The 26,164-nt window shown below is 46.6% G+C and overlaps 2 protein-coding genes across 6 annotated transcripts in view; one reads left to right on the forward strand and one right to left on the reverse strand.

Moving 5' to 3' along the window:
- The window catches only part of MRM2 (mitochondrial rRNA methyltransferase 2), a 338,368-nt gene that overhangs the window by 164,630 nt on the left and 147,574 nt on the right, over nucleotides 1-26,164 (forward strand). The window lies entirely within an intron of this gene.
- LOC127057557 (uncharacterized) overlaps nucleotides 1-26,164 on the reverse strand; it is a 110,687-nt gene that overhangs the window by 79,637 nt on the left and 4,886 nt on the right. For 2 of the 5 annotated variants that reach the window (XM_050966376.1, XM_050966377.1), the window contains exon 2: nucleotides 17,527-17,612. The exons of the other annotated variants lie outside the window; for them this stretch is intronic. In XM_050966376.1, coding sequence (XP_050822333.1) covers nucleotides 17,527-17,612 — 86 coding nt within the window. The remainder of the gene's footprint in view (nucleotides 1-17,526; nucleotides 17,613-26,164) is intronic. 5 annotated transcript variants of the gene reach the window in all.

Genomic DNA, 26,164 nt, shown 5'->3' on the forward strand with positions numbered 1-26,164 from the left:
GATCTCAGAAAGCCGTTAACTCTCAGAAGAGGCCTTTCCATTTCCAGAGAGATAAGGACATCTCCAGATATTAACATGCATAAGCAGCAACAGGTAGAAGGTACGTGAAGCCCAGATGACAATATCAACCTAATCCCCTGAAGCTCCAATATCTCTTTAATTGTCTTGACTTCCTCCAAAGAAGTTTGCAGGTTGACGCATGTCAAACGTATTACTAGTGATGGGTCCAAAGCACCTCCTTGCCTTCCTTCTTGTCTCTCACGACAAGTTTCATTATTTCATTACTTCTGCCTAGTGCACAGGGATCTTTCTGCAGTTCAGAGTATACTCTGCATAACAGCTAGCATGGAACCTGCTATTTTACAGGCTAACTGCCTAGATACCTAAATGGCACCATTATTGTAATTCCTCAGTGCTTTATGATCATTAATAAATTTATCCTCTTTGTGACATAGGATATTAGAATTATCCCCATTTTACAGACAAGAAACAGAGATGCAGCGACTGGTCTAATGTTACACAGGGGGTCTCTGGCAGAGCAGGGAAATGAACCCATCTTTCCTTTGTCCCAGCCCAGTGCTTTAATCACAAGACATCCTTCTTCTAGACTCTCTAGGCTCTTTTGGGAGAACACAGCATTTATAAGAAGAACTGACAGGTTCCTTTACAGCTCCATAGTGCAGCTCAATAGTCAAAGCTGGAGTGGCTCTCAGAAGCTCATCTGGGGATGGGGAGTACCACGTAAAAACTGATGGTACAATATGGCAGATGAGCATCAGGGAGAAGATATGCTACAAAGACAGGAAAGGTAAAAATTCTCCTCCTAGAGCCACCTTGCCAGCAGCCAGCTTTGGTATTCTGCTCTTCCTACGCATGGAAACCTGCACATGCAAGGACAGCAGCACTGCAAAGTCAAGCCTTAGCAGGAGGCTTGTCCTTTATGGGAGGGTAGGTGTCCTCTTGAGAACTAGAGGTTCTTCAAGTGAAGTTGCAGGCAGAGGAGTAGCTCTATAAGGATAACAGGTTGGCCTCCAGGATTATATGTTCTCAGGAATTTGCAAACCACTTTGTTCGGCATACAGATCAAGCAATGATTTTTCTGACTGCCAGCCCTGTAAGCTCCAACTCCTATCTGAACATCAAACAGGGCTCTGTCTGCCTCCCACACCAGCATCATCAGGAATGAATATAGTCGAGCATTTTATTGATGCTCAATACAGAAGAGAACCCAGCCTGCTTTCCCATGCCAGTGTTGGTTCTGCAGTGCTAACAGTAGCAAAAACTCAGTAAACAGATGTAATTCAGTGACTGAAAACACATAGGGCTTGATTCTCCTGCACTCATTCTGCACCAGTGTAACCTGTTGACTTTGGTATACTTATTTCTATTAGTGTGAGATTGGAACAAGGCCAGCAGGGAACAAAATACAGTAGATGCAAAGTTACTGTCATACTAGTTGCTGTAATTCCATTGACTTAATGTGGTTACTTCTGATTTACAAGTCAGAGCTGGATCAGGCACCAGAGGCAGAGTAAGAAGGTGCCGTTTTTGTATTGTCAAATTTACTTCTGAGAACAAACACCAAAACAGCACTTCCTAAGGGTTCCTAGCTTCAATGTGCTCATTATTCTGACTATGAAAGGATGGAATTCTCATTAATGCTCTCAGGTAACCCTGAAGTCTCAATGTCTGATGGTTTGCAGCCATCCATCTGCTCTACATGTGCCCTCGGGGACTGACAGGGGCAATCGCATCTTTAAATAAATCTTTAGGTAATTTGTGGCACTGGGTATTGAGTTGCCCTCCTGTTGTCTGGTATTTCCGGAGAACAATGTAGTGGCATGATGAGGCCCCGTACAGTGATAATTCCAATAATAAAGAAAGAGAGAGATTTTCATCCAAATGGGCTTTTGTTGGAACTTTCAGGAATCTGATCCCAGCTAATAATGACCTCTCCATCTCAAGTTCCAAACAGCCCCATTCTGCCCAATTCAGTGAACACCTGCCTGACTGCAGACTCTGCAAACAAGTAGCATTTAATGGGCTATACCAGCCACACACCATAAACCAATAATCCAGCACCAAGTCGGAGCAAAGCTACTGCCTCCACACAGCTCCCTCCTTTTTAATCCCCCAATAAGGAGTATCTGGTCATAGGACACAGAAATAAACCATTGTCCTGCTGGCTAGGACACCAAGTGTGAAGCCAGTATCATAATCCCTGCACTGAACCAGAACTAGACAATTACCATGCAGAAGTAAAATGCTCATCCACATTGCCGGGGTATATATACTGCTATGAAAATGCTCCCACTGGTGGGGACATAGATGACAAAAAGACATCAGAGTGAAGCACCTCACACTGGTGGTACCCCAGCCATTAGCAGAGGCGCATACCAGATCATAATAACTCCACTAGAGAGGTCCTGTGGGGCCATCTGCCTGTCCCAAGTCAGGATAAAGGAGGAGGGTTGGACGTGGGGCTAGCAACTTCACCTCGTAAAAAATCAACCTGCTACAGAAATGCCAACAATAGAGACAACAGAGACTTTTACCCTGGAAAAGAACGGTCTTCAACTCAAAGATGCATGACGCTGGGTGGTAAAAGCCGTGAGGAAGCCACTAAGCCGATTACCCATCTTGCAACCAGGAGGATTACCATAGGCACATGGAACGTGAGGACCATGTACGAGTCAGGAAAGACGGCGCAGGTTGCAGCAGAGATGAGGAAAAAAGAGGCCATCCAAGAAACACCTGGCGACGCAACCTTCAGGCTGATAGCAAAAAAATGGGCTATACCTGGAACCAGCTAGAGCGAATGGCCCAGGATAGAGGACTCTGGAGATCTGTGGTTGGCGGCCCATAACCCGATTGGGGTGACAGGCATGAGCGAGTGAGTGAGTGATACCAGATCATAGCTGTTAGGGCAGAGAACTGCTGAGGAACATATCATGCTGCTTAGGGCCTCTCTAGATGCACATATAATCCAGTCTATTTCAGGTATTGCTAGGAGACCCACTACAGGAGTACCCAAGCACCCTACACACGTATTACATTTCCCATACAGATGTTTGCCTTGGGCATTGGGAAGTATGCTCTTATGAGTGGAGTTAAACTGAAAAGGGGGGACTTTGCAAAATAACTAGACACCATGTCCTGGAGAAACCCATTCTACAGTAGGTAACAAGCAGATGTATTGCAGTAACTCCTCAAACAGGGACTTTTCCTTGCTGTTAAGGTAAAGAACAGTTAGTTCTCTTGGCCCCTGTCATGCGGTTCACTACCCAGATCCCTCTTTATGGCCACACCTTGGGAGTAGCTCTTGACCACTCTGACGCCCCTTCCTTTGGTTGCTCACTCTATCTCTCTCCCTCTCTGGACTCAATTGCTCCCTTTTCATGGCTTGGCCCTTTGAACAGGTCACTATAATTTTCCCCTTACAGGATACCAAAGTTCCACTGGACAATCTGTCTCAGGCAGTCTTCCGTTCCACTGCCTAGACCATGCCACATCCCTAAGGGCTGGCAGGGGAACCCGGGCCTGCCCACTACTCTAGGTTCCAGCACAGCAACCTTGGCCTACCCAATCTCAGACCTATTGCTGTTCCTCTGGGCTCTTTCTTTCTTCGTCTACTGGCCCACCACCCAGCTTACCACTGGAGCCTCCTATGGTTACTTCACCCTCTCTCAGGTTCTTGCCAGCTTCTGTATTCTGAGGCAGAATCCCAGGGCTTACGCTACCCCTAGACCTGCTCCTTGTCTCTAGCCCACTCCCCTCCGGTCTAGGAAGTGACTAAGAGTTCCTTCCTGTACCACCAATTTCCTCTCTCTATGTCTCTCCCAGCTCTTCCCCCAGCTGGACTTCATTAGCCATTAAGCCCAGCCAGCCCTGACTCTCCTCCAGGTGCAGCCTGTGACAGGGCTAACTGGTCCTTTTTACCTGCTCACGCCTTGTCCTGTTGGGTAGACCCCCTCAACCACTGTGCCATCCACAACATTTCCTGTCTCAAGTCCATGAAGGAGCGCTCAGAAGCCAGAAGATTGATATAACTGTCAAGCAGGCAGTAAAGTGGTTCCTTCCAGGGACTAGAGTAACTGAGCTTCCCCTCCACACCAGCATCAGCTACTTAGGCAAGGAAAACAAGAGATGATTCTGAGTCTCATCCACTCCCATTGCCTTCAGGATGTCCAGCCTCTTGTGGCTAGTAATGCTCATGTTACATGGTTCTGAATACACTTCTACTGGCCACCGAGTTGTGGCAAAAATAAACTTCTTTCTACCTTTTTCCGTCCCCAAAGGCTATGTGCAGTGAATTGTCAACTGCCTTTCAGTGCAGGGTCAGCTGGCTGTAATATGGGCAACATGACTGAATGGCAAAGACCAGAAAACTGATAAACTGATCATGTACCAAAAAAGCTTAAACAACGAGCTGTAGGCAGGAAAGTGTTACAGGAAAGTAACATCAAACAGCAGAAGTTCTTTGTCTGACTCAGGTCTATATCCTGCTTCAAGACAGCAAAGTTCTGTCAGTAAGACGGACAGAAAGGAAGTGAGAAAGAGAAAAACCGCAGTGTTTCATTTATAACTCTCCATTTTCTGCATATGCTGATGAACCCAAGCATGTTCGATCAAGAGGCTTTTGTCCCCAGTGGGTGTGTTCTGATAGATTGTTTTCTCAAGACCTTCCTCAGCTGAGAGAAAAGTTAAGAACTTTCTTTCAATATCTTGGCAGTCTGTGCTGTACAAGAGAATTCTGCAACTAAATTGGTTCAGTGGGTGCTGTGTTTCCAGACACACAGACCCAAACATGCACTATGAGTCTAAAATGACTGATTGCAGATTAAGGAAAACTAGCAGCAAGAAAGAACAAATGTAACACCTCCAGGAGAGAGCACAGTTTATGCCTCTCCTCTGTTAGTAGCTGCAGCCACTCTAAGAACAAGATGGCCGAGGGAAATTCACCTGCAGAGGGCTAGTGCAATGTCTACACATTGGGGTGAATATCCTACCCCATAGGGAGCTTGTTTGGGTAGGAGAACTCTTTTCTTAGGCTGGGTTAGCAGGTCAGCAGCATAATGTGACAGCTGCATCTTCATAAGATATAAATGCAATGTTGAAAAAAAATTAAAGCTGAAAACACGCAGATTAGAGCAGAAGTGGAGGCAAGGCCACAGAGTGGTGGAATACAGGGTTGTTTTTTGCATGCTTGTGATTTTCTCCCATTCCTGCATATACAGCTGAGGGTGGGCCTGTTAACGATTATTAATAATGAGCATTAGGCTGGAATGGTCGCTTTACCACCAGCCCTGGCAAAGGGCAGTGCTTACTGTGCTGCCCCTGGAGCAGAGTGAGATGCTACCCAGTGCACTGGGGGGCAGGGGCAGAGCTCAGATCCTGTCCCTTCCCCACCGGCCACCTGCACGGTAGGGAAGGATATAGTGGCTCTGAATTAGCTGCTCTTTTTCATGCTGCAACCTGGCACAGGTAGTGAGGGACACCTTCCACTCCCGTATGCCGCCGGGCCATGAGTTAGTCCTTAGGTAGCACTTTGAAAGGGGCTTTACAGAGATATCTAAGATGTACGGTTCCCAGCCTGAAGGGGATTGCAATCAAAAGCCTCAACCTGGCAAAGAGTGGATTGGGGCCATGCAGATCCCACTGCAGGATCAGGGCTTCTATTAATGGATGGTTGTTCACATATATTTGCAAGCATTGCTGTTCATCGTTTCCTTTCTTTTTTTCTCTCCTTTTATTGCCAGTTCTTTAAATGACAGAAATGAGATCTCCTCTGGTCTCTTGTCCATGGATCCATTAAACAAAGCATTCAAGCAATCCATATCTATTAAATAAAACAGTAAGAAAAGATAAACACATTGAAACTGCCATCCATTAATGCCTGCTGTTCCGAGGCAGACATAAGGATCAAATTAAAGTGGAAAAGCAAGAGGGGAGGCGAAGACAGTTACTTCAATATGTCCCAGTGGCATTCTCCGATAAGTGTGATAAGAGAATTAAGCATCATTTCAATATTCTCTGCAGATTTATGAGGTGTTTGCACTGCACAAAGTCACTAAGCAAAGTAAAAGAGAGAGGAGAAGAAAAACAATTAAGTAAATCCAGGCATCCAGGTGACTGCGCAGTCCACAGCAGCATCCCTAAGTGCAGGGTCAGAACCCAGACCTCCTCTGGCTATTCTCTGTGCTCCTAGGGCCCAATCTTGTAAGGTGCTGAGAGCCTTCTGCAAAATGCTCAGTGGCTTCAACTCCCATTCATTTCACTGGGGAGCTGAAGGCACTCAGCACTTGACAGAATCAGACCGCTAAGAAAAGACTTAATGGGCCAGATTCTGATCCTGACTCCAGCCCCTTTGCACCTCTCTGGCAGGGAAAGGGAGATGGAAAGGTGAGGAGGAATCCCAAGCAGGCTCGCCCAGGTCTATGAAATGTGAATGCCAGAGGGCACAAGAGAGGATGGGAATTCCAGAGATGGGAGAGGAGCTAGAGTGATCGTCAGCTTTCCGCATGGCCCTTGGGGGCAGGTACAAGTTGCCAGCACACGTTGCATTCCTGAGGAGCTTTGGAGCAGCTGAGGGTCCAGCCCTAAACTATCATCAGATTGACAGAATATATATAACCCCTTTGTATATCAACTGTAACTTTGCCTCCTGGGGCCTAGTTCCCCCGCCCCCGTCCCCCTTGCACCAATTTAACACTAGTGTAACTTCATTTCCCACAATGGAGCTGGTCCTGATTTATCCCAGCAAGAGAAGACTCAGACCCTATGCATTTATGCTTTTAACACAGTCCTTCATGGAGGACAAACATCTTCCTTCCATTCTGAGTATCATTCTATTTAGACGTGCAAAATATTAAACTCGCTGACCCTGGAAATTTCCTCTTTCCACATGCCAAAGCTGATCCTTCCCAATAATGGAAGAAAAATAATTAATGCAGCACCAGTACAAATCCAAGGTTATTTCCTCCAAGTTACTGGCTGGCATATAAAGGTAACTTTCCCTGACGGAATTATGAGTTTATTAGGCATGTGAGACATTCCGGCAGCATGCATAGGCGACACGAAATGCAGACACAAACCCTAGGCCGGCGATTGTTCAGCTTGATTGATCCCTCTCCTGTCCAATTGTCAGCCCAAGATTTGTACAGTACATAGCTGCTACTTCGAATCAGAATTTCTACAAGTTCAGACTCCTATCTCCCCCATTCATCTATTTCCCTTGCTTAGCTGTTTACAAATCACCTCAGAATCTCCACTTAGTTCGTTCCTATTAAATAAAATATTTTCTTTGATGAAGATATCCTGAGATAGCCCTGATTGCAGGGCTCCCAAGAGTGAATAGAGGAAAAGGTTCCCCAAAGTATTAGGGCAAGTCGACACTTAAAACGCTGCGTCGGTGCAGCTGCACCAATGCAGGTGTAGTGTTTTAATGAAGACACTCTAGGCTGATGGGAGAGAGTTCTCCAGTTGGTGTGGTTAACCCACCTTCCCGAGAGGAAGAAGCTACATCAGTGGAAGAAGTCTCCCACCAGCATAGCGCTGTCTACTCCGGGGGCTAGGCTGGTATAACTGCATCGCTCAGGGGCGTGTGGATTTTTCACACCCCTGAGTGACCAAGCAATACGGATACAGGTCTGTAGCGTAGACCAGACCTCAGATTCGGTGGATGTGACATCCATTCTCTCCTCTAATCCTTGGAACCTTGAAGCAAGAGTCACCTTCCTGCTCCACCAATAAATAGCTCTGCTTTTTAAAAAGACCCCGCACCCTAGCTTCCCATGTAGTGCCTGCGGTTCTAACCCCTCAGATGACTACTGGAATGATTGATTGTATGCAGCCAGCTGCCTCCATGACTTGAGGGGGCCAACCATATAGTCAGGCAGCACTTGCACACGTAGTTAATTGTGTTGCAAAACCACTTTCATGTTCACAGAGAATTTCAGGCCCTTAACATCAATTAATCATGTTGTTAAATTTGCTGCTTTATATGCTGATAGGACTGGCTGCCTGGTCAGTATGAGGTGTATAGAGGTCAAATATGCCCTGAATATATATTGTTAATAAGTTTCTATAACTCCCTTTCTGCTTCAGTCAGGAAGCAATCAGTCTGTTCCACACTCCATGACAAGCAGGATTTAAGCAATCACCTCTTCACCTTAGTCAGGAATAATTGAGCGTCCTGATTTGAAAAATACTGTCCAAAGTAAAAGTAGATGTGAAAAGAACCTGGGGTCAAAATTAGCAAGCTAATGCTCCTGAACTCAAGAAAAATGATCATCACCTTTTTGGCAAATCTGAGAGGGACATGACCTCCTTGCAAATCAAGCACCAGCTGTACTGATCTCTGTCAAGGAGCTTAAGATGGTCTGATTGTATATTAAGATTCTGTTCATCACTGTCAATCTTCTCCTGTTATTACAGCTTTTGGTGGCCACATGATCATGGGCCATGTAGTGGCATTAGGGTCACCAGATGTTCCAATAAAATTGGGACTGTCCCAATATTTAGGTGTTTGTCCCGCGTCCCAACCGATCTGTGGTCAGGAGGCAATTTGTCCCAATATTTCGCTCCGCCAGCAGCACTCAGCTTTTTTTTTTTCTCCTCTGGCGGACTCCCCTGTCCCACGTGTCTCAATATTTTCTTCCTCTCATCTGGTCACCCTAAGTGGCATTCCTTGGTACACACGCTTCGGAATTCTTTGGTCTTCCTTTCTTATATGTCTCTACCAAGTAAGCCAATAAAATCAACCACATAAGGTCTTTAAAACATCTAAAACTGTCTTTCACCCTTTAAATGGGATTGGCTTTTTAAAAATTCTGTACTGAAGTTCAGGGCTGGCCTCTCAGTCTGTTACGGTCAAATTTTCATAAGTGCCATAGGAGCCTAAGGCCCATTTTCAAATGTATCATAGGCACTTCAGGGGCCAGATTTTCAAAGGTATATAGACAAATGAGCAGGTATGAAGAAGTAGACACCCAGTGAGATTTTCAATAGTGTTTAACCAGCTCAGGTGTTTCTTTGAAAATCCTGCTAGGCACCTATCTGCTATTCTGACACCTAAATACCTTTGAAAATCTAGAGCCTAAAAAACCTAAGTCTTATTGAACATCAATGGGACTTAGGGTCCTGAAGGTAAAATTTTAAAAAGCATCTAAGCGTAGAAGTTTAAGTCCCATTTTCAAAAGTGACTTAGGAACATAGGAGCCAAATACCTACTGATTTTCAATTAGCTCCTAATGCCCAGATTTGTAAAGGTATTAAGGTATTTAGGCATTTCTGTGGTCAGCATTGAAATTCCTAACTGATTTAGAAGCCTAAATATAATTTTCAAGAGGGTTGGAGACATTTAAGAGCCTAAAGCAAATTCACAGTCAATGCTATTAAAAGGAGACTTAGGTTCCTAAATCAGTTAGGTGTTGCAGTACTGAGAGCCGTAAAGCCTAAATACCTTTTAAAATCTGGGCCTATGTGCTTTTGAAAATTTTGCCCCAAGTCTCTTTTGAAAATAGGTCTTCGGCTCTTTTGAAAATGTTATCCCTAGTAGCTTATTTTCTCAAACTGATGCAGAATTTACCACAGGGCTTGTCTACGTGAATACTTAGTTTGCGGCAAGCTGGGCGGTAAACCTACCCCGCACTAGCTTGCCATGCTCTAAGTGTCTGGGTGGACCCTGCTGCTGTACGCGAAGAGTTCCCTAATGTGCTTTAATCTATTCCTGTTTCAAAACAGGGTTTCAAACCCACTGTAATGGGTCTTTCAAATGCTTTGGCTGATTCTGCATTAGCAACTAACCCATTTTCTACACCAGTTGAGGAAGCACTGGAATCCCGGTTAACACCTGTTGTCAGACATGGGTCCGTTTTCCTAGAGTAGCTGGTCAAACACTGAGGTCTGTACTTTGCTCTGTCATCTTGGTCACCCTGACTGGTAATAATGTGGCCGTGGAAGCATTTTGTTACCCTTACTAAGCCAGTACTATGCCTCTCCTTACCCAAAAGCAGTGGGGGTGCCGGAGTCTGGAGGGCAGAAGTTCTCTTGCTCTGATGCTGGCACTGGTGTCCTTTCAGTCTCTGCTGCCCAGGTTTTATTTTCACCTGCTCAGATGTAAGGAGGGAGGGGGTTGGGCAGAGCTGGCTGTCAAATGCAGGAATGAGATGGGAAGCATTTGAAATGGTTTGCGTCTCGGTGACTGGCGGGGCAGGCTCACAGCCATCCTCCTGCTGCTCTCTTAACAAGCCAGAACTCAAGCTGGACATCTCTAATGGCAGGAAAGGGATCGGCAGGCTGGATTCCAAAAGCCAGGAATAAAACACTTTCTTGAAAGCCCATCAGAGGGCAGGGCACATCCCTCAGGCTTCTGCCCCTCCCAAACCAGCCCCTTTTCCAGCTGCCTTAGTACTTAATTGCTCCTCTGAATGAATTACTTTGACCTAAACTGTTGGTACCGACTGCAGACACAACACTGGGCCATAAACTGGCCAAGGTAGATCTGGGGTACCTATGGAGTGGAATCAATGGGGACTGGGAGGGGGTCCCTGCTGGGAGGGCAGAGACTGGAATTTGCCCCTTCAAGAAATATCTGAATTGGTACCACTGCTTCCTGTGTTGTGAGTTTTTGTGCCTCAATCTCTGAGCTTTGCAGGATTCAAACAAAACACTGACAACGATTTAGTAGTGATGGTGTGACGCTCGGGGAGCCTTAATCCTAAACCAACTGACGTCAGTGGAAAGACTTCCACTGATTTCAGTAGGCCTTAGATCAGGCCATTAATGGTCAAGTTTTATTGCATCTGTATATCTGAGATGAGTCAAAATGTGCATTGATTGCTACTGCATCTTGGGTTTAGTGGGAATGTGACAGGGTGGTTGCATCATGCTGGGGACAGGGGTGAAAATCATAGAAATGACGGCCAGATGGCTTGGTAGTGGTGATGGAATTTGTGTATCCCGGGGGGTCATGGCCATGGTGATGTGTTGTTTGTTTGCGTGAGGAGGGCGGTGGTGGTGGGTCTGATGAGGTGTAACTAAAAGGTACAATTTGAAACATGTTTAGTTAAACCAGTGCAAACTCCAGTGTGGACATTTTAAATTTGATTTAAACCTAGCTCCCAGCTGTTTCACTTAGTTCTGCTGGCAAATTTACAGGCACAAGCTCACCCAAGAGAATTGATTCTAAACCCAGCTTTGTGTCCCCCTACAATGATTTTGTGTTGATTTAAGCGCATCTTCGGTGTGTGCACATGGCCCAGGGGCGTCCGTAATTCTGCCAATGCAGAGAGTGTTTTGATTTTGTGTTACAAGGACATTTTGGAGACTGTGTGATGTATGCACTTGGAATGTCACTGATCTCCTGTAAGTTCCATTTTCACGGCAGTGACCCAAAAGTTAGCAGCTGCCCAGCAACTTGGATGCTTTAGGCCTACGTCAAGGAAGAGAGATGTCAGGGCTCTAGCTGTAACTTCACTGATTATGTGGAAGAAGATACTATAACCTTCATTCAGATTTCCTTAGCAAAATTAATCCATGTTCCTTATACTATGGTTGGCAGTAACATAGAGTAACCCCAAGGCCCTAGCAGGGAGGGGACAGTAATTCACTGTGACCATTCAGCTTTCCTTATACACTATGTTAACCCAAATCTGACTGGAAGTTCTGAAACTAACCGACAGCCCCAGGCACTCAATCAGGAACTCCACATTGCTTCTGCAACAGGCTGCATAAAACACAGCAGAGTACCTATCCGCTAGTCCTGCCTGGGTATGTGCATAGCACCCTGTCACTGTGCAGGAGGTCATACTAGATGATCAAAATGGTCCCTTCTGACCTTGAAGTCTATGAGTCTACGAGTCTCATTTGGAGCACCCTAAATAATTCCCTCCTCTAACCTTTCACATACTTGCAGGGCCGGCTCTAGCCATTTCGGCGCCCCAAGCACGCACTTGGCGCGCTGGGGCCTGGAGCCGGCCCTGCATACTTGCACTCCTGGGGCAAATCCTGGCCCCACTGAAGTCAATGGAAACATTGCCCATTTTGAAGTCAGTGGGGCCTGATCTTTAGGGAAAAGAAGGTGCTGAGGGTGTGTGGGCTGGTTTAACACAGGCTGCCTTTGCCAGGAATGGAGTCTGGAGCTGCTGCTGGGGTAGGGGTAGCCCTGTTACCCAAATTGAAAGAAGTGAAGCATCCCCATCTACTTAGCTCTTTGCCACTGTTTTTCCCCTCCCTGCGTTTGCCGTTTTCTTATTCCCCTGGAATCAGCCCTCGGTGTGATTGGTGGATCTGGTAGTTTCAGCTTTTAATACATCCTCAATCACTTCTGGCTTCCCTTCCCTGACAAAAGCGCTCCCTCACTTGGCCATAAAACATTGCATAAAGCATTTCCCCTCATAGCCTGGCTGAAGTGAACTGGAACAAACCACTGGAAATTTCATCCTGCAGGCTGTTTTCTTTAACCCTGAGCGTGCCACATTCCCCAAGTGTGTCCATGTAACAATCATTCTTTGCACTTATAGAGCCCCTTTATTGTACGTCTCAGAGCACTTTATCCCCATTTTACAGATGGGGAAACTAAGGCACAAGCAAGGTAGGTGACCTTGCCCAAGGTCGGTGGCAGTGAGGACAATGGTCAGGTCTCCTGACTCCCATTGCCACCTAGTCTATTCACCAGAATACGCTACCCTCCTGGTAGTATCCATGGAGGTAACTGTGGGCCACAGGGCTGCCCTGCTGCTGGCCAGTTATGATAATAACAAGTGACAGTAGTGCAAGGGGCAAGTGGGGAAGGTGATTGGGCTGGAAGGATGGCAGCTCACATATTCATCCTCAAGGACAGTAGACTTGAGAACAGGGTGAAATTAGAGGCAAAGTATCCTCACAGCTGTGTCAGGGAAGCAGGAGATTCTGGAATCACTTACTCCCCAATCCATGCTGCATGACTGGAAGCCATTCAACCCTACCTGAGATGATTACAGGGGGTAGTGCTATCCATTTCACAGGTGGGCATACTGAGGCTCAGAGAGGCCATGTGGCTGAGTGAGTCCTGGGCAGAGCCAGGACCACAGCTCAGGCCCTGCACTCATTCCTTCAGGCCAGACTGCTATCAGGGAAGTTAAATTAAAAGCAAACAAAGCCAATGTCCCTTAGAGCTGGGGGGAGGAAGGGAATAATTTCACAAGGAGACTCGTTGGCCAATAGAGCACTGCCTGGAACTCCCACCTCAATACATGTATGGGGAGGAAGCTCTCATCCCTGCTCTCCCCAGCTCCCGGATTATCTTGGCTGCACAGTCAATTAAAAACACAGGAAGGTGAAAGTCAAGAATCATTTTGAATATCTCCCCGCCCCAACCCAGACTGGTTCTCATTCTGAATCCAAACCTTGCAAAGTCAGAGAAAGCAGCTCCCCCCCTAGAAACCAGAGACAGGCACAGAGGTTTGGTTACTGCACATCTCTTGGCATCGAGCCACCAGGTATACCGACTGCACTACAAACAAGGAAATGAGCTGTAATTTTCCAGCCCTACTACTGCAGCTGCTGTGAGTGCTCGATCTATGCCAGTGGGCACTTTGCACTGCGCCAACCACTTGCAGGGCCGTGTAGCCGCAGGGCAGGCAAAGCCATCTTCACCTGGAAAGATCTGTAATGCAGACACAGGAAAAATAGTTCTGTACAGCACGAGTATTTTCGGGAGACCAACGGCACCACCCAATTCAACATGGTGTTTGGAGTGGGAGAGGCACCACTCCTCATTACTGAAACTTTATTGGCTGTCTTGAATGAAACTCTGGCAGAGATGAAGAGAGACCTGTACTTTTGGGGTGGGCTTTGGAGACCTAATTTCCAATATAATTAGTGGGAGCTGGGTGCCCAGGTTCTCTGGGTGGCTTTGAAAAGCTCCATCTTTTTGCTTTTCTAATGACGTGCACAAAGTCACAAACAACTGTTGGGAGGGAGAATCCCTGCAACCTCCTACAAGGGCTTTAGCTCCCCTCCCCACACCACCTACTCATACAAAATTCAAGCACTGGTTTTGGGGAGTTGTCCATCGCTGGACATTTTTATGTTAATAGAACCCTTGCCGGAGCACCTGTCTCCAGAGAAATGTACCTCTCCACATTCTAATCCAAATGATTAAGAACATCCATTGTGCCTGGGTGTAATCTGGCTCTGAGTCACCCCTGGGGAAGGATCTTTGGCTTCACAGGGATCAGTGCAATCTGATAACCCTCATCCTGCATATAGATCAGGACAATAGACTTACTGCTTCTTCATGGGCAGGTACCAACCCTCTCATCCCCAAGCAGAGAATAACTGATGCATGTAGCAGGTAACAGGACAATGCATAGGAGTTGGTTCTTTGTCACAAGGGGAACCAAGAAGGGCACTGAGGTGAAAGAGTTTGCAATGCTGGATTTCTAACTGGCCCTGAAGCAAAGAAGCCTCTTGGATTGGCAAGGGCAGATACTATAAAGGACACACTTGGCATTGGGCACAGCTGCATTCTTTTACTACTTCTTTTATGTTTTGGTTGAATCCTGCAAAGCTCAGGGATTGAGGCACAAAAACTCACAGCACAGGAAGCAGTGGTGCCAATTCAGATATTTCTTGAACGGGGCAAATTCCAGTCCCTGCCCTCCCAGCAGGGACCCCCTTGCAGTCCCCACTGATTCCACTCCATAGGCACCCCAGGTCTACCCTGGCCATGGAGTATCCCCTCTCTCTGGTACCATGAGCTGGTCCCATCAGGTGTCAAGTTCTTGACATACAGGAACAGACGCCCTGTGCACCAGGTTCCCATACCATTTGGCCCAGGCGCTCCTCCAGCTGGACGGAGGGGCAGCCAGGCCAAACTTGACTGGCATTGCAAACCTATGTGCCACTCGCTGAAATATGGTGTGCTTGTAAACTCCCTTGCTTGAATATTCAGAGAAAGTGAATCAGATACCAAGAAGATGAGCGCTGAAAAGATTGGGTTGCCAACACTTCCAGGATTGGCCAGGAGCCTCCAGGAATCAAAGATTATGTTATGTGATGAAATCTCCAGGAACTTATCCAACCAAAGTTGGCAACCCTATGAGAAGCCCCTAAACGCATGCACGCACGCACCCTAAGAGATACAGGCCCCTGCCTAGGGGACTGAGATGCATTACACGCTGCAAACCTGACAATGTCCTCGGCCCACCATCTTGCTTACGGCTAAATATCAATTCAGTGAAACACCCAAAGACACAGCTGAGACAGAACAGGGAGCTCAGCGAAGAATGATCAGACAGGGATAGGAAAATGACAGCAGCCAGGCGGACTAGAGGAAATGGTAAGGGGGATGGGGGTGGCTCTGGCTTGCTTGGTTTCTGAGACAATTCTGCCCTCTGCTGGTCCACATCGACAGTAGTGGAGAGCAAAGATGCAGAACTTTCCTCTGGGCACGTTTCCTGTAGTAACTCTGCCAGGTTCAGTGCTTTGGGTCTAGCTTGTTTGCCATGACGAAATGCTGTGATGGACAGTGGTACATTGAATGCTCATAGGTTCAGAGGCCAGAAAAGGATCATTGTGATCATCCTGTTTGACCTCCTGCATAACACAGGACATAGCACTTTCCCTAAATCAGTGGTTCCCAAACTTTAACAGCCCATGAACCCCTTTCACTAAATTGTGAAATCTCGGGAACCCCCTCCTAAAAATGAATATTTCCAGGGATTTAAGTTTACATTTCTTCAGTGTGATGGATGCGCTTGCTTTGCTCTGCATAGCTCTTGGACGTCCGGAACCATTGCAGGCTCCCCCGCTGATGGGGGCAGGGCTTGGGCTGCCAGCCCCAAATGCCTGGCCCCACTCTTCCTGCCACTCAGGCTGTCTGCCCTGCAACCGGGTCCCATCTGCTGCCTCTAGTGCCCAGGGTCCTCTGGTCACCATTAGTGAAAATTTTCTGGCGAACTCCCTGTAAGTTCTGCAAACCCCCAGGGGTTCATGAACCCCACTTTGGGAACCACTGCCCTAAATGATTCCTGTGTGAACTACAGTTTCCTACCTCACTGCTGCTGCTTCTGTCATTCTGTCTCTGAAGGGCCTGGACCAACCTCAGGTGAGTTTTCAAGAGCAGAGGGGTGTGCATTTGTGACTGGTGAAGCAAGAGATACTGGATGTCTTCCTAGAGTATATTGCTGGGAAACAGTCAGCCAGCCCTGCATGTTAACATAGGTGTTTTAAAGGAAAAGAGAGAGACTTGGATCATTTTCACAATTGGGGTTTGCACAGCACTCTGAAAGTGCACAGTATCATTGGGCTGGATGCTGCTGTCCTTGCTCAGACAAAACTTCCCCCTGAAGTCATGATATATTATTATTTTAACTGGGCAAATGAGAGACAGGAGAGGAACACCACTCACTGAGAGCTGCCATGAAATTATTTCATGCTCCTGGGTTTTAAATAATCCCCCTTCTATTCTCCCTCTTGACACCATTAGGGCTACTGTGAATTTACCACATCTTCATAGAACTTTTCTGCTACTTCTCTTTCCAACACAGACCCCAACCCCATCCCCACCCCCACTCCCTACTTTATCAGCTCCAACATCATATTACGTGGTAGCAGAGTACATAGGGTGACCAGACAGCAAGTGTGAAAAAATCAGGACTGGGGTGGGGGTAATAGGAGCCTATATAAGAAAAAGACCCCAAAATCGGGACTGTTCCTATAAAATTGGGACATCTGGTGATTCTGGTCACCCTATGGGTACATGGCATTAATCTAATCCAGTCTTTCTGCCTCTTTTATCCTGGAGAGATTGTGCTCATTGCTTTTTCCAGAGCCCTGTCAACTTATCAGAGTTCACATTGCAATGAGGCAATGATTTTACATCCCCAACTGTTTTTACAGCTGAGGAAACGGAAACAACAGGTTAAGTGACTTTGCTGAAGATCAGAGCATGAGCCAATGGCAGAGCTAGGAACAGAACCCCAGGCTCCTGCTTCCTTAATCATATGCCTTGACCGCTGAAAAACAGCCACCTTCGTAATGCTCTGTATTCTAAAAGGGTAGATGAGTGTGATTCCAACACACGAACACCAATGTGGGGTTTATTAGTCATCAACTGCCAGTTAAACAACCCAGGAAGGTGACTCAAGTTTCCTCTCACTTCATTTTTTCACTTAGCACGTTACAAGATTTCTGTTTACAGGGAACATCTCCCAGACGAGGATGAGAAATGTTATTCAGGGGGAACAGAACCTTTACAAGTCAACAAGCTGCCAGTTAACCCATTGACTGCGAGCATTTTCCATCTTGCCAGCCCAAGGAGAGCAGAGGAACGGATAATGTATGTCTGCATATATTTCAGAGGGGATACTTGCAACATCTTTCCAAACTGAGTTCCTGATAAGACCTTGCTTCATAGTGATAAGGAAACTATGTTACTGTTAGGAAGACTGCCTCCTAATCTGTCTCTCTTACAGCAACAATTACAGACGCCAAGTTGCTAGGGGGCTCTCATCTCAGGGCTGAACTCTGCAGACTCACCTAGTAAAATCCACGTGTGCTGATTTGTTCTCAATTCTTAGCCCAGGGCAAAGTGAAGGTTCGTTCTTTTTTAATTCTTTGTGCCTCTGAAACAAAATAATAAAAAACAAATCACCTCACTGTGACTTTATGGATGAAAGGTTACACACGGAAAACTCACGAAAGTCAAGGTTAGCCACCGCAACTCTGTTCAGGCCCCTTGCCTGGTGTTTTCTAAAGTTATGTAGAGTAAGGAATAAAAGTTAGGTGTGGTGTAGCAGTTACAGTTACCATGGGAACCATAACTGGTGTGTGTGTGAAAATTCCACACCAATGGTTTGCATCAAACAGTTTCTTGAATTTAAAACAACAGGAGTGAATGACCATCAACCAAAACTACAAGCCTGGCCCTACAAGGAGCTGATTTGCCTAAGGCCAAGGCTCTCAAACGAGGGGTCGGGACCCCTTGGGGATCACAAGGTTCTTACAGGGGGGGGTCACAAGCTGTCAGTCTTCAACTCAAGTCCCACTTTGCCTCTAGCATTTATAATACTGTTAAATATGTAAACAAGTGTTTTTAATTTATAAGGCGCGATCACACTCAGAGGTGAAAGGGGTCACCAGTACAAAAGTTTGAGAACCACTGGCCTAAGGTCACCCCAAGCTAGGAGCACTGAACCCACGATACAGATTTTACTAGCCATGTTTTAATCACTGAGACATGCTTAAGAACATAAGAATGGCCACATTTGGTCAGACAAATGGTCCATTTAACCCAGAATCCTCTCTCCCAACAGTGGTCAGGTCCAGATGCTTCAGAGGGAATTAACAGAAGAGAACAATTTCGAGTGAGCCATCCCCTGTTGGCCAGTATCAGCTTCTGGCAGTCAGCGATTTAGTGACACCCATAGCATGGGGTTTGTGACACAGCATGGCCAGAGGGCAGCAGGAGAGTGTTAGCAGGGAGCCTTATTCCCTGCAAGGGGAGGAAGGTTTGCTATAGATTAACTAGAGCACCTGGAGCCAATTAGAGCACCAGCTGTCAGTCATGTGATAAAACCCCCCTGCTTCAGTTGGACAGTGTGGGAGTTAGAGCAGAGAGCAGTTTGAAGAGAGACAAAAGGAAAGTTTGGAGGAGTGCTGCAGTGGGCTGAGAAATCCAAAAGAAACCCTAGGGAAGGGGCACCTGGCTTGTGTAGAAGGAGGGCAGGAAGCCCCTTCCCAAGCTGAAGGGCAGGAGAGGGAAGTAGCCCAGGGGAAGGAACCGCTAGTTCAAGTGGTTCACCACAAACCTCAGGGCCCCTGGGTTGGGACCTGGAGAAGAGGGCGGGCCCAGGTCCCTCCCTCTCCACTCCCCTCCTCAAGGACACTAGTGGAGTAATTAAAATACCGGTTCAGAGGCAAGCAATGGTGCCCTGAACCTTCCCCAAAGAAGAGAAAGTGTGAGACCCAGCATAACAGTACTGGCAATTTGCCACAGGTTGTGTCCCTGACCATCTTGGCTAATAGCCATAGATGGATCTATCCTCTGTGAACTTAATTCTCTTTTGAACCCAGTTATAGTTCTGGCCTTCACAGCATCCCCTGGCAACAAGTTCCACAGGTTGACTGTGTGTTATGTGAAGAACAAGTGCTTTCTGTTTTTTATTTAAAACCCGCTGCCCAGGAATTTCACTGGGTAATCCCTGGTTCTTGTGTTGTGTGAAGACCCTGGTTTTGAGTTGTGGGAGGTGCAGAGTCTCTTTATTTTCCACTTCTGAAATCAGAAGCATCCTAGGTGCAAAAAAGCAGCCAAATATTTGTTTAAAGTATGAATGAAGCACCCATTTTCCTCTCCATACTCTTTCTCCCACCCCAAACTAACTGTTGCTGATCTTCCTGGGGAAAATATTTTCTTTGGGTTTAGACCACGCAAGAAAAAAGTTTCAGCCTGAGGGTTAATCTTTGTGGATACGTCTAAAAAAGGCTTAAAGGACAAAGCTTCCAGCTTTGACCTCAGCACAATGCAGTCAAACTGCTGTTGCTGCACCAGTGAGCTGCAGAAGCAGAGTACCTTGAGATTTATTTTTAGTGTCCGAAAGGCTGCCCCGAATCCAAAACTCTCTAGGTATCCCCCTTTTCTAGGGCTCTGCTTGTAGGCTCAGGACTGAACCCAGAGAGAGAAACAAAGACGCAAAGTCACCAAATGAGATCCTGGGCAGCATCAAGCAGTCAGAATTGTAACGATAGAGACTGATTCCAGCTTTGTCAAAAGAAACCCCTGCAAGAAATACTTGGAGCTCAGTGTGACAGATGGCAATTTCCCAGCAATATCCTGGACAAACCTCATTGAAAGAAGCTGAAGTATTTTGGGGTCCATTGTATTAAAACCACGATTGTTCGTGTGTTATGGTGAGACTGTATGTTATTTTGCTGGGATGAGGGGGGTTATGCTAATGAACTTCCTCCACTGAGCAGCTCTTTGAAGCTTCACCCGGGGGAGTGGGCCCATTGTCTGGCTGATTACCTATTCAACATCTCTTCAAAGGTTCAAACTGGATTCTCTGGAGACTAGCAGACAAAGAAAGGATGTTGGGATAAAGAACCTGGTGGCGAATTGACGCAAGGCTTTTGTTCTTATGCAGCCAGGCCCTCTGGTCCACAGAGGGCCCCAATCCTTAGGGAAGGCTTGGAAAGACTTTGACCGATGAAGGCCCCTTACGACTGGGTTCTCATTTTGAGCAAAAAGTGCGATGAACTTGAAAACCCAGGGGAAATCCCTGTGGGGGAAGAGGGACGTTTTGAAGGGCTGCTCCTGCCAGAGCCCTTGTTGGAGAGGGATGGTCTCTAGTAAGCTTATTCGCACGCACATAGGTTCTTTTATTGTTTCTAAAATGTTTTCTCTGTAGTGCTTTTACCTTATGAATAAAATAGGCTTGCTTGGAAAGAACAGTGTGGTCACTTATAACTGGGGCAATTATCCCGTGTACCCTTTCTGAGGGGAGAGGCGAAGCAGGCCCACTTAGGCAGACTGTCTTTTGCTGGGAATTACACAGTGACGGCAGGGACCTGTTCAACCTGGAAATACCCCTGTCATAAGGGAGAGAGACACAGGCTTCCACCCAAGAGAGGTGATGGCTGGGAAGCCAGAAGTCTGCAGTGGGTGATGCCATTAAAGACATAAGAAGGGCCATATTTTGTCAGACCAATAGTTCATCTAGCCCAGTATCCTATCTTCCAATACTGGGCCCTTTGCTGGACCTCTGAGGGGAAATAAAGGTGCAGTTGCCTACAACTGTGACACTCAGTGTTTAAAAAACAAGTCAATGGCCATCTGTTCCTCCAGGCAGAGGATAACATCATCAAACAATCAACTGTTTTAACCAAACTGGATCAATAGAGAAATTACATTTGGCAACTGCTCTATGCTGGACATTCTCTCCCAGTCCCTGTCCTTCCAGAAGTCTTAAGTCTTTTTCAATATCTCTTGTAGAAAGAAGCCAACACTTTCAGCATCTACAACGGAGACAAAATTAGAGATGAACATCCCAGCTCAGAGGTAAACTTTGCAGCTGGGCTGTATTGCTACAAGCTGGACTAAAACCCTGGATATAAAAAAAGGCAAACTTTCTGAAAGTTCAGAATTGTAGGCAAACCTAATGGCCCTTCCCCAAGAGAAAAAAAAACACCTATGTAACAAATAAAAACTGGGACACCATTTGGAAACTGCTTGAATTCATATTCACACTTGCTGAGGACTGAAGCTCAGCATCATCTTCATACAAATTCACTCTCTCAGATACTGAAGTCATGTCTGCACTAGAAACTGCTGTGCTGGGGGAAAGCAGTTCAGCATGGTCAGCAATGGTATGGTGGTGCAATATGAGAGGCCTAAACTGTATGCTAAGATACATGTCTAATCCATGATGCATCCCTGCTAAGTGCGAGGCTGCAGTATGGATCAGCCACATGTCTGGGTTCTATCTCACCAATGCTGCAAGATGTTTTACTGTGTAACAACCTAGGCCCCTATGACTCTAGTTTCTACAGCAGAGGGAGAGCCCAAATGTGCAGACAATGTAAAACGAATACCGAGGAGAGATTGATACTCTGATCTGGAGGTATTAGTGGAGTTACACCAGGGATGATATTGGCCCACTGTAGAATGTATTCTTTGTCCAGCTACATGCGATGGTGATGGCTATTACAACTTGATGGGTGAATACAAGAAAAGGATGCAAGAAGAAACAGATGGAGAAGAGGAGAGACTGAGGTCTGACTCCAATATGATTTCAGCTTCAGCATTCTGAGCCAGGGACTGGCTCCAATCTCTATAAAACTAGGACTTGCAGCAATACCTAAGTCCCTGAAAAAGAAACCTTATCGTGGGCTCTGCAGCCACCTACTATGGATGTTTGGTTTAATGTTTGGCTGCTAATGCTGGCTCGGTTTCAATCGGGAAAAACACAGCCAGGCTGTAAGGCCATGGCCGGAGAAATGTCCACACCCACTTATAAATACAGCTTTGACTCTCCCACACCCATTGCAATAACAGCTTGCAGCTTATGGTTACCGAATCTGAACATTTCCAGGACATGAGTATTTTTATATACAAGGGGACTCGTTTGGAGAGCGCATGCAGAAAAGTGAAACTCCCTTAGTAGAAATGTAGAAGAAAAGTCCTCATTTGTCAGTGCACTGCAATATACTAATTGCAACCCTAGATCCTACTTACAGTGATGTTATTTTGGGTGAGGTAGTGAACAGCTTTGGCGTCCAGGTGAAATTCACTCCTGCACAGAAGCTAAACCAAGGCTTGTCTATGACCCAGGCAATTTGTTGAGAGATTCTCAGGCCTAAATTGTGTTTGCCTTTTGCATAGGCATGAATTTCACTCTTTACGAAGTTCCGCTGTATCTGGTCAGGCATTTCTGACATGCCTGTTACAGTGGGATCCGAGCACTCTGGTACCCTGCATGTGTCTCTGCACAAGGCAAAAATACATATAAAGACAAATGACAACAAAGAGAAGGATGTTAATGACAAAGCAAGACACACTGGTGTAGGATTAATTAAACCAGTCTGTAATGTTTATGTAGGAAACTGTAATATGGGATATCCATGGAAAACACAAACCAGGATCTGTGATGTATTTGTATTATCAAGATTGAGGTCCTATTGTGGGAGGCACTGTACAAATACACAGGAGATGCCTACACCTTTTGAGTTGACTGATTGCTAATTAACTCAAGGGAGTTAAAGCCTTTGTAAAAGTCAGTCAGGACACTTCCAAAACATTTGTTTCAGGCTACAAATGTTTGTGGTTTACACTAGAGATCAGCCTACCCCAAAGAAACACAGACCAGATAGACAAAGGTTGTGTGACATACCCATGGTTACACAGGATGTCTGTGGCACATCATACAATCAACTCCAGCTCTCCGGCACCCTTACTCTAACCGATCACCATGCTGAACCACCCTAAAATATACTACTTTTAACAAGGTGCCTGGGTAGCACACAGCTCACTACAAACTGGCTTGATTTTTTCTTTTAATATTTTTCTGTGCCATTTTCGTTCCTATCAAAGGTGCTGGGTTAAACAGGCTCATCCCCTGCTTGGACTTGGAACTTGCAGAGAATTTTCAGAATTAGCCTAGGACCTCACAGCAATTCCTAGACCAGCAGACCAGTGCCACAAACACTGTGCTTATTGCAGGTTGGGCTGGAGAAGCTGGGCTGTCAGAGGGAACCTTCTGATTCCAGTGTGGGTGAGAAACGCCCTCGACTTGCTGGCAGAGTAAATTGCTTTTTGCAGAACTGCTCTTCACTTCCAAGATCTGGAAGCCCCAGCCATCTCTGCTAAAGCAATAACTATTTCAACGGCTGGCTGCCCCAAATCCTCAGCTTTTGTGCAGTATGTTTTGGCAAACTCCAACCCAGGTCAAATTAATTAGTTAATTTCTATGCTATTTCCTTATCATCTGCCCTTGGCTCCCTGCTCTTAAAAAGCACAAGCCTTGATGCTATTCGAGATTCTATATGCTTTCTTGATATTCCCTCTTGCTCATCTAAGGCCTAGTCTACACTACAAACTTATGTTGGTAAAACTACGATCCTTAGGGGTGTGGAAAATCCACACTCCTGAGCAACAGTTATACCAAGCTAACCCTCAGTGTAGACAGAGCTATGTCTATGGGAGGGCATCTCCCATCAACATAGCTACCATGGGGAGGTGAAGTACCTACACTCAGGGCCACTGAAAGCGGGTTCAGGCCCCGGTAAAAAAAATTTTTCAGCTCCCCCAGCCAGGGCAGACCGGCTAAACAGGGCCGGGGAAGCCGGGCCCCAGGCCCTCTTCCGGACCGCCGACTCCCAGTAATTTGTACAGGTTTCCCCCCTTTCTCGTCGGCCCTGCCTACACTGACAGAAGCTCTGCTGTTGGCATAGGTAGCGTCCTCACTAAGCATTACTACAGCGCGGTGTAAAAGTGTTTATCCATCGAGCTGTAACCCTGTTTTTAACAGCCCTCTTCATCTTCCTCCTCCCCAGCCTCCTATCAACCTCCCACAACCCCAGCCCCACTCCACTCCCTGCTGAACACTCTGTTGGCTGCTGGCCTCCTTTCGACACATTGGTTTTATTGCCTCTTCGCTATCCCCAGAGCCCCTCCCGTTTTTCCACAGAGAACTGTCCGGGGTCCAAACAAAACAAGACTCTTTTCCAATCTCATTTTCTTCCCTCCATTTTGAATTCCTGCAACCCAGGGAAATAAACACTGACACTGGAGCTTCTTTGCTGCAAAGAGCAGCTCTCCAAGCCTGTGCGTTATTCATCTGCTTGGCAAGTAAAAAGACAAGTCAAGTCACTGCACTGCGACTTTCTCATCTGTCAAGCATTCCAATCTGACTTGGGGTGAAAAGACATTAGATGCCGACACGTTTTGGCACCAGGATCCTGCCTAGATCTGATCATTTTAGTGACAAGGGTCTGAGATAAAATATGGAAATATTAAAGACTAAAAGCAATGGCCCCTTACAGTGATCAGTAATGTCTGTAGCAGGATTAGTCCCTCTGCCTTTCCCTGCAGCACTGGGGAAAAGGCAGAGCTATGCAGCATTTCCCCGCCTTTCCCAAAGGGTGGGAGAGGGATTGGTTGCTAAGATGAAGCCTGGAAACTCATTTTTGCTGCTTAAACATCTGGGGTAGCTTGGAAGCCATCCCAGATGTGGAGTGCTAAATAAAACTCTGACCCACACATTTCCCAGTCTGCCTCTTCTCTGGGGACAGCACAAGCACTTGAGATCTTCGTGGGGCAGGCCCTTCTGCATCCGAGAGCCTGTATGTTAAGACTCGCATGTGAACAGCCTTCCAAGTTCGCTCTTTGGTAAAGGAAGTCTTAACTGAGTGGTGTTGCTGCACTTTACGTAAGACCAACCCTGTTTCACTATCGCTTGCACCAACATAAAGAAGGGAATAATATAACCCCCACAGTGCTATCTCACCTCCCAGGCAAAGAGCTCTACAAATTAATGAATCACACCCTACAACCCCCCATGAGGCAGGCAGTATCGCGCCCCCTTTTACAGATGGGGAAACAGCACCGCACAGTTCAGTGCCTTGCTCAAGGGGAACAGCAGAGCTGGGAATATGAACAAGGCCTTCTAAGTCCCTGGTCCTGTGCTTTCACAGCTAACCCCTGGTCCTTCTCAGACAGACTCACACTAGTGTGCTAAAAAGAGCTGTGTAGACAGCGCTTTGACGTTCCAGTCTGGTGCTGAAGCGAGCCTCCCAAGCCGGAGTTCCAGCTGGAGCTGGAACGTCTACACAGCTGTTTCTAACACACTAGTGAGAGCCTGTGAACCCAGGGTGGGAGTCTTGTTCCCAGATACAGTGTACACATACCCCTTAGGACCTACTGCTGGGCAAACCAGATGTCCACATTAGGAATGTCTGGGCCTGTACTCAGCTGTGTTTGCACCAGCAGCTTCTGCTGTCGCACTCTGCCAACTAAGCCTGGGTTCAGCTCCCCATTCTCAGAAGCAAAGCTCCCCATATGCATCAACAAGGAAGATAGCTGGTGAGAGCCTATATGCAGTGGAATGAACAGGGTCAGAGTTGGATAGGGGAGCACTTATCGCTCTTGACTACCCAGTTACATATTTCCCCCCCTCCCATGAAATTCTATTAGACTCTTACCCAGAGATGAAACCAACAGGGTTCTACAGAAATTACTCTACGAAACCCAGAGATATGAATAGCAATCTCCTTTCCATAGGCTTTTTGGATCCATCCTGCAGAATTCTGTAGCAGGGGTGTGGTTCTCACCTCAGGCTGACAGGATGGTTCAAACAAGCAGCCAGAAAGACCACCATTCTCTGCTAAGTGCTATAGCAGCTTTCCACAGCCTGAGCGCACTAGCTTCTCCCACACCCCACTCACTGCTCCCCACCAGGAGAGAATGAATCGTGACATTGAGGCAACAGAAAACAGGATTTTTTCTGTAGAAAAGGAACTGTCAATTGCACAAAGCCACTTTTTCCTCTGCCAACTGCGCTGGCACCCTCCTGTTGGGTCTTTGGCACACTCAAGGGCCTTAGCTGCAGGTCATCACCTTGGGCATACAGCACTGCTCCTTCGAGTTTAGCGGTACCTTTGCATTTGGGGAAACTGTGTTCTC

Source organism: Gopherus flavomarginatus, chromosome 9, assembly GCF_025201925.1.
Source record: "Gopherus flavomarginatus isolate rGopFla2 chromosome 9, rGopFla2.mat.asm, whole genome shotgun sequence".
Classification (NCBI taxonomy): Eukaryota; Metazoa; Chordata; order Testudines; family Testudinidae; genus Gopherus; species Gopherus flavomarginatus.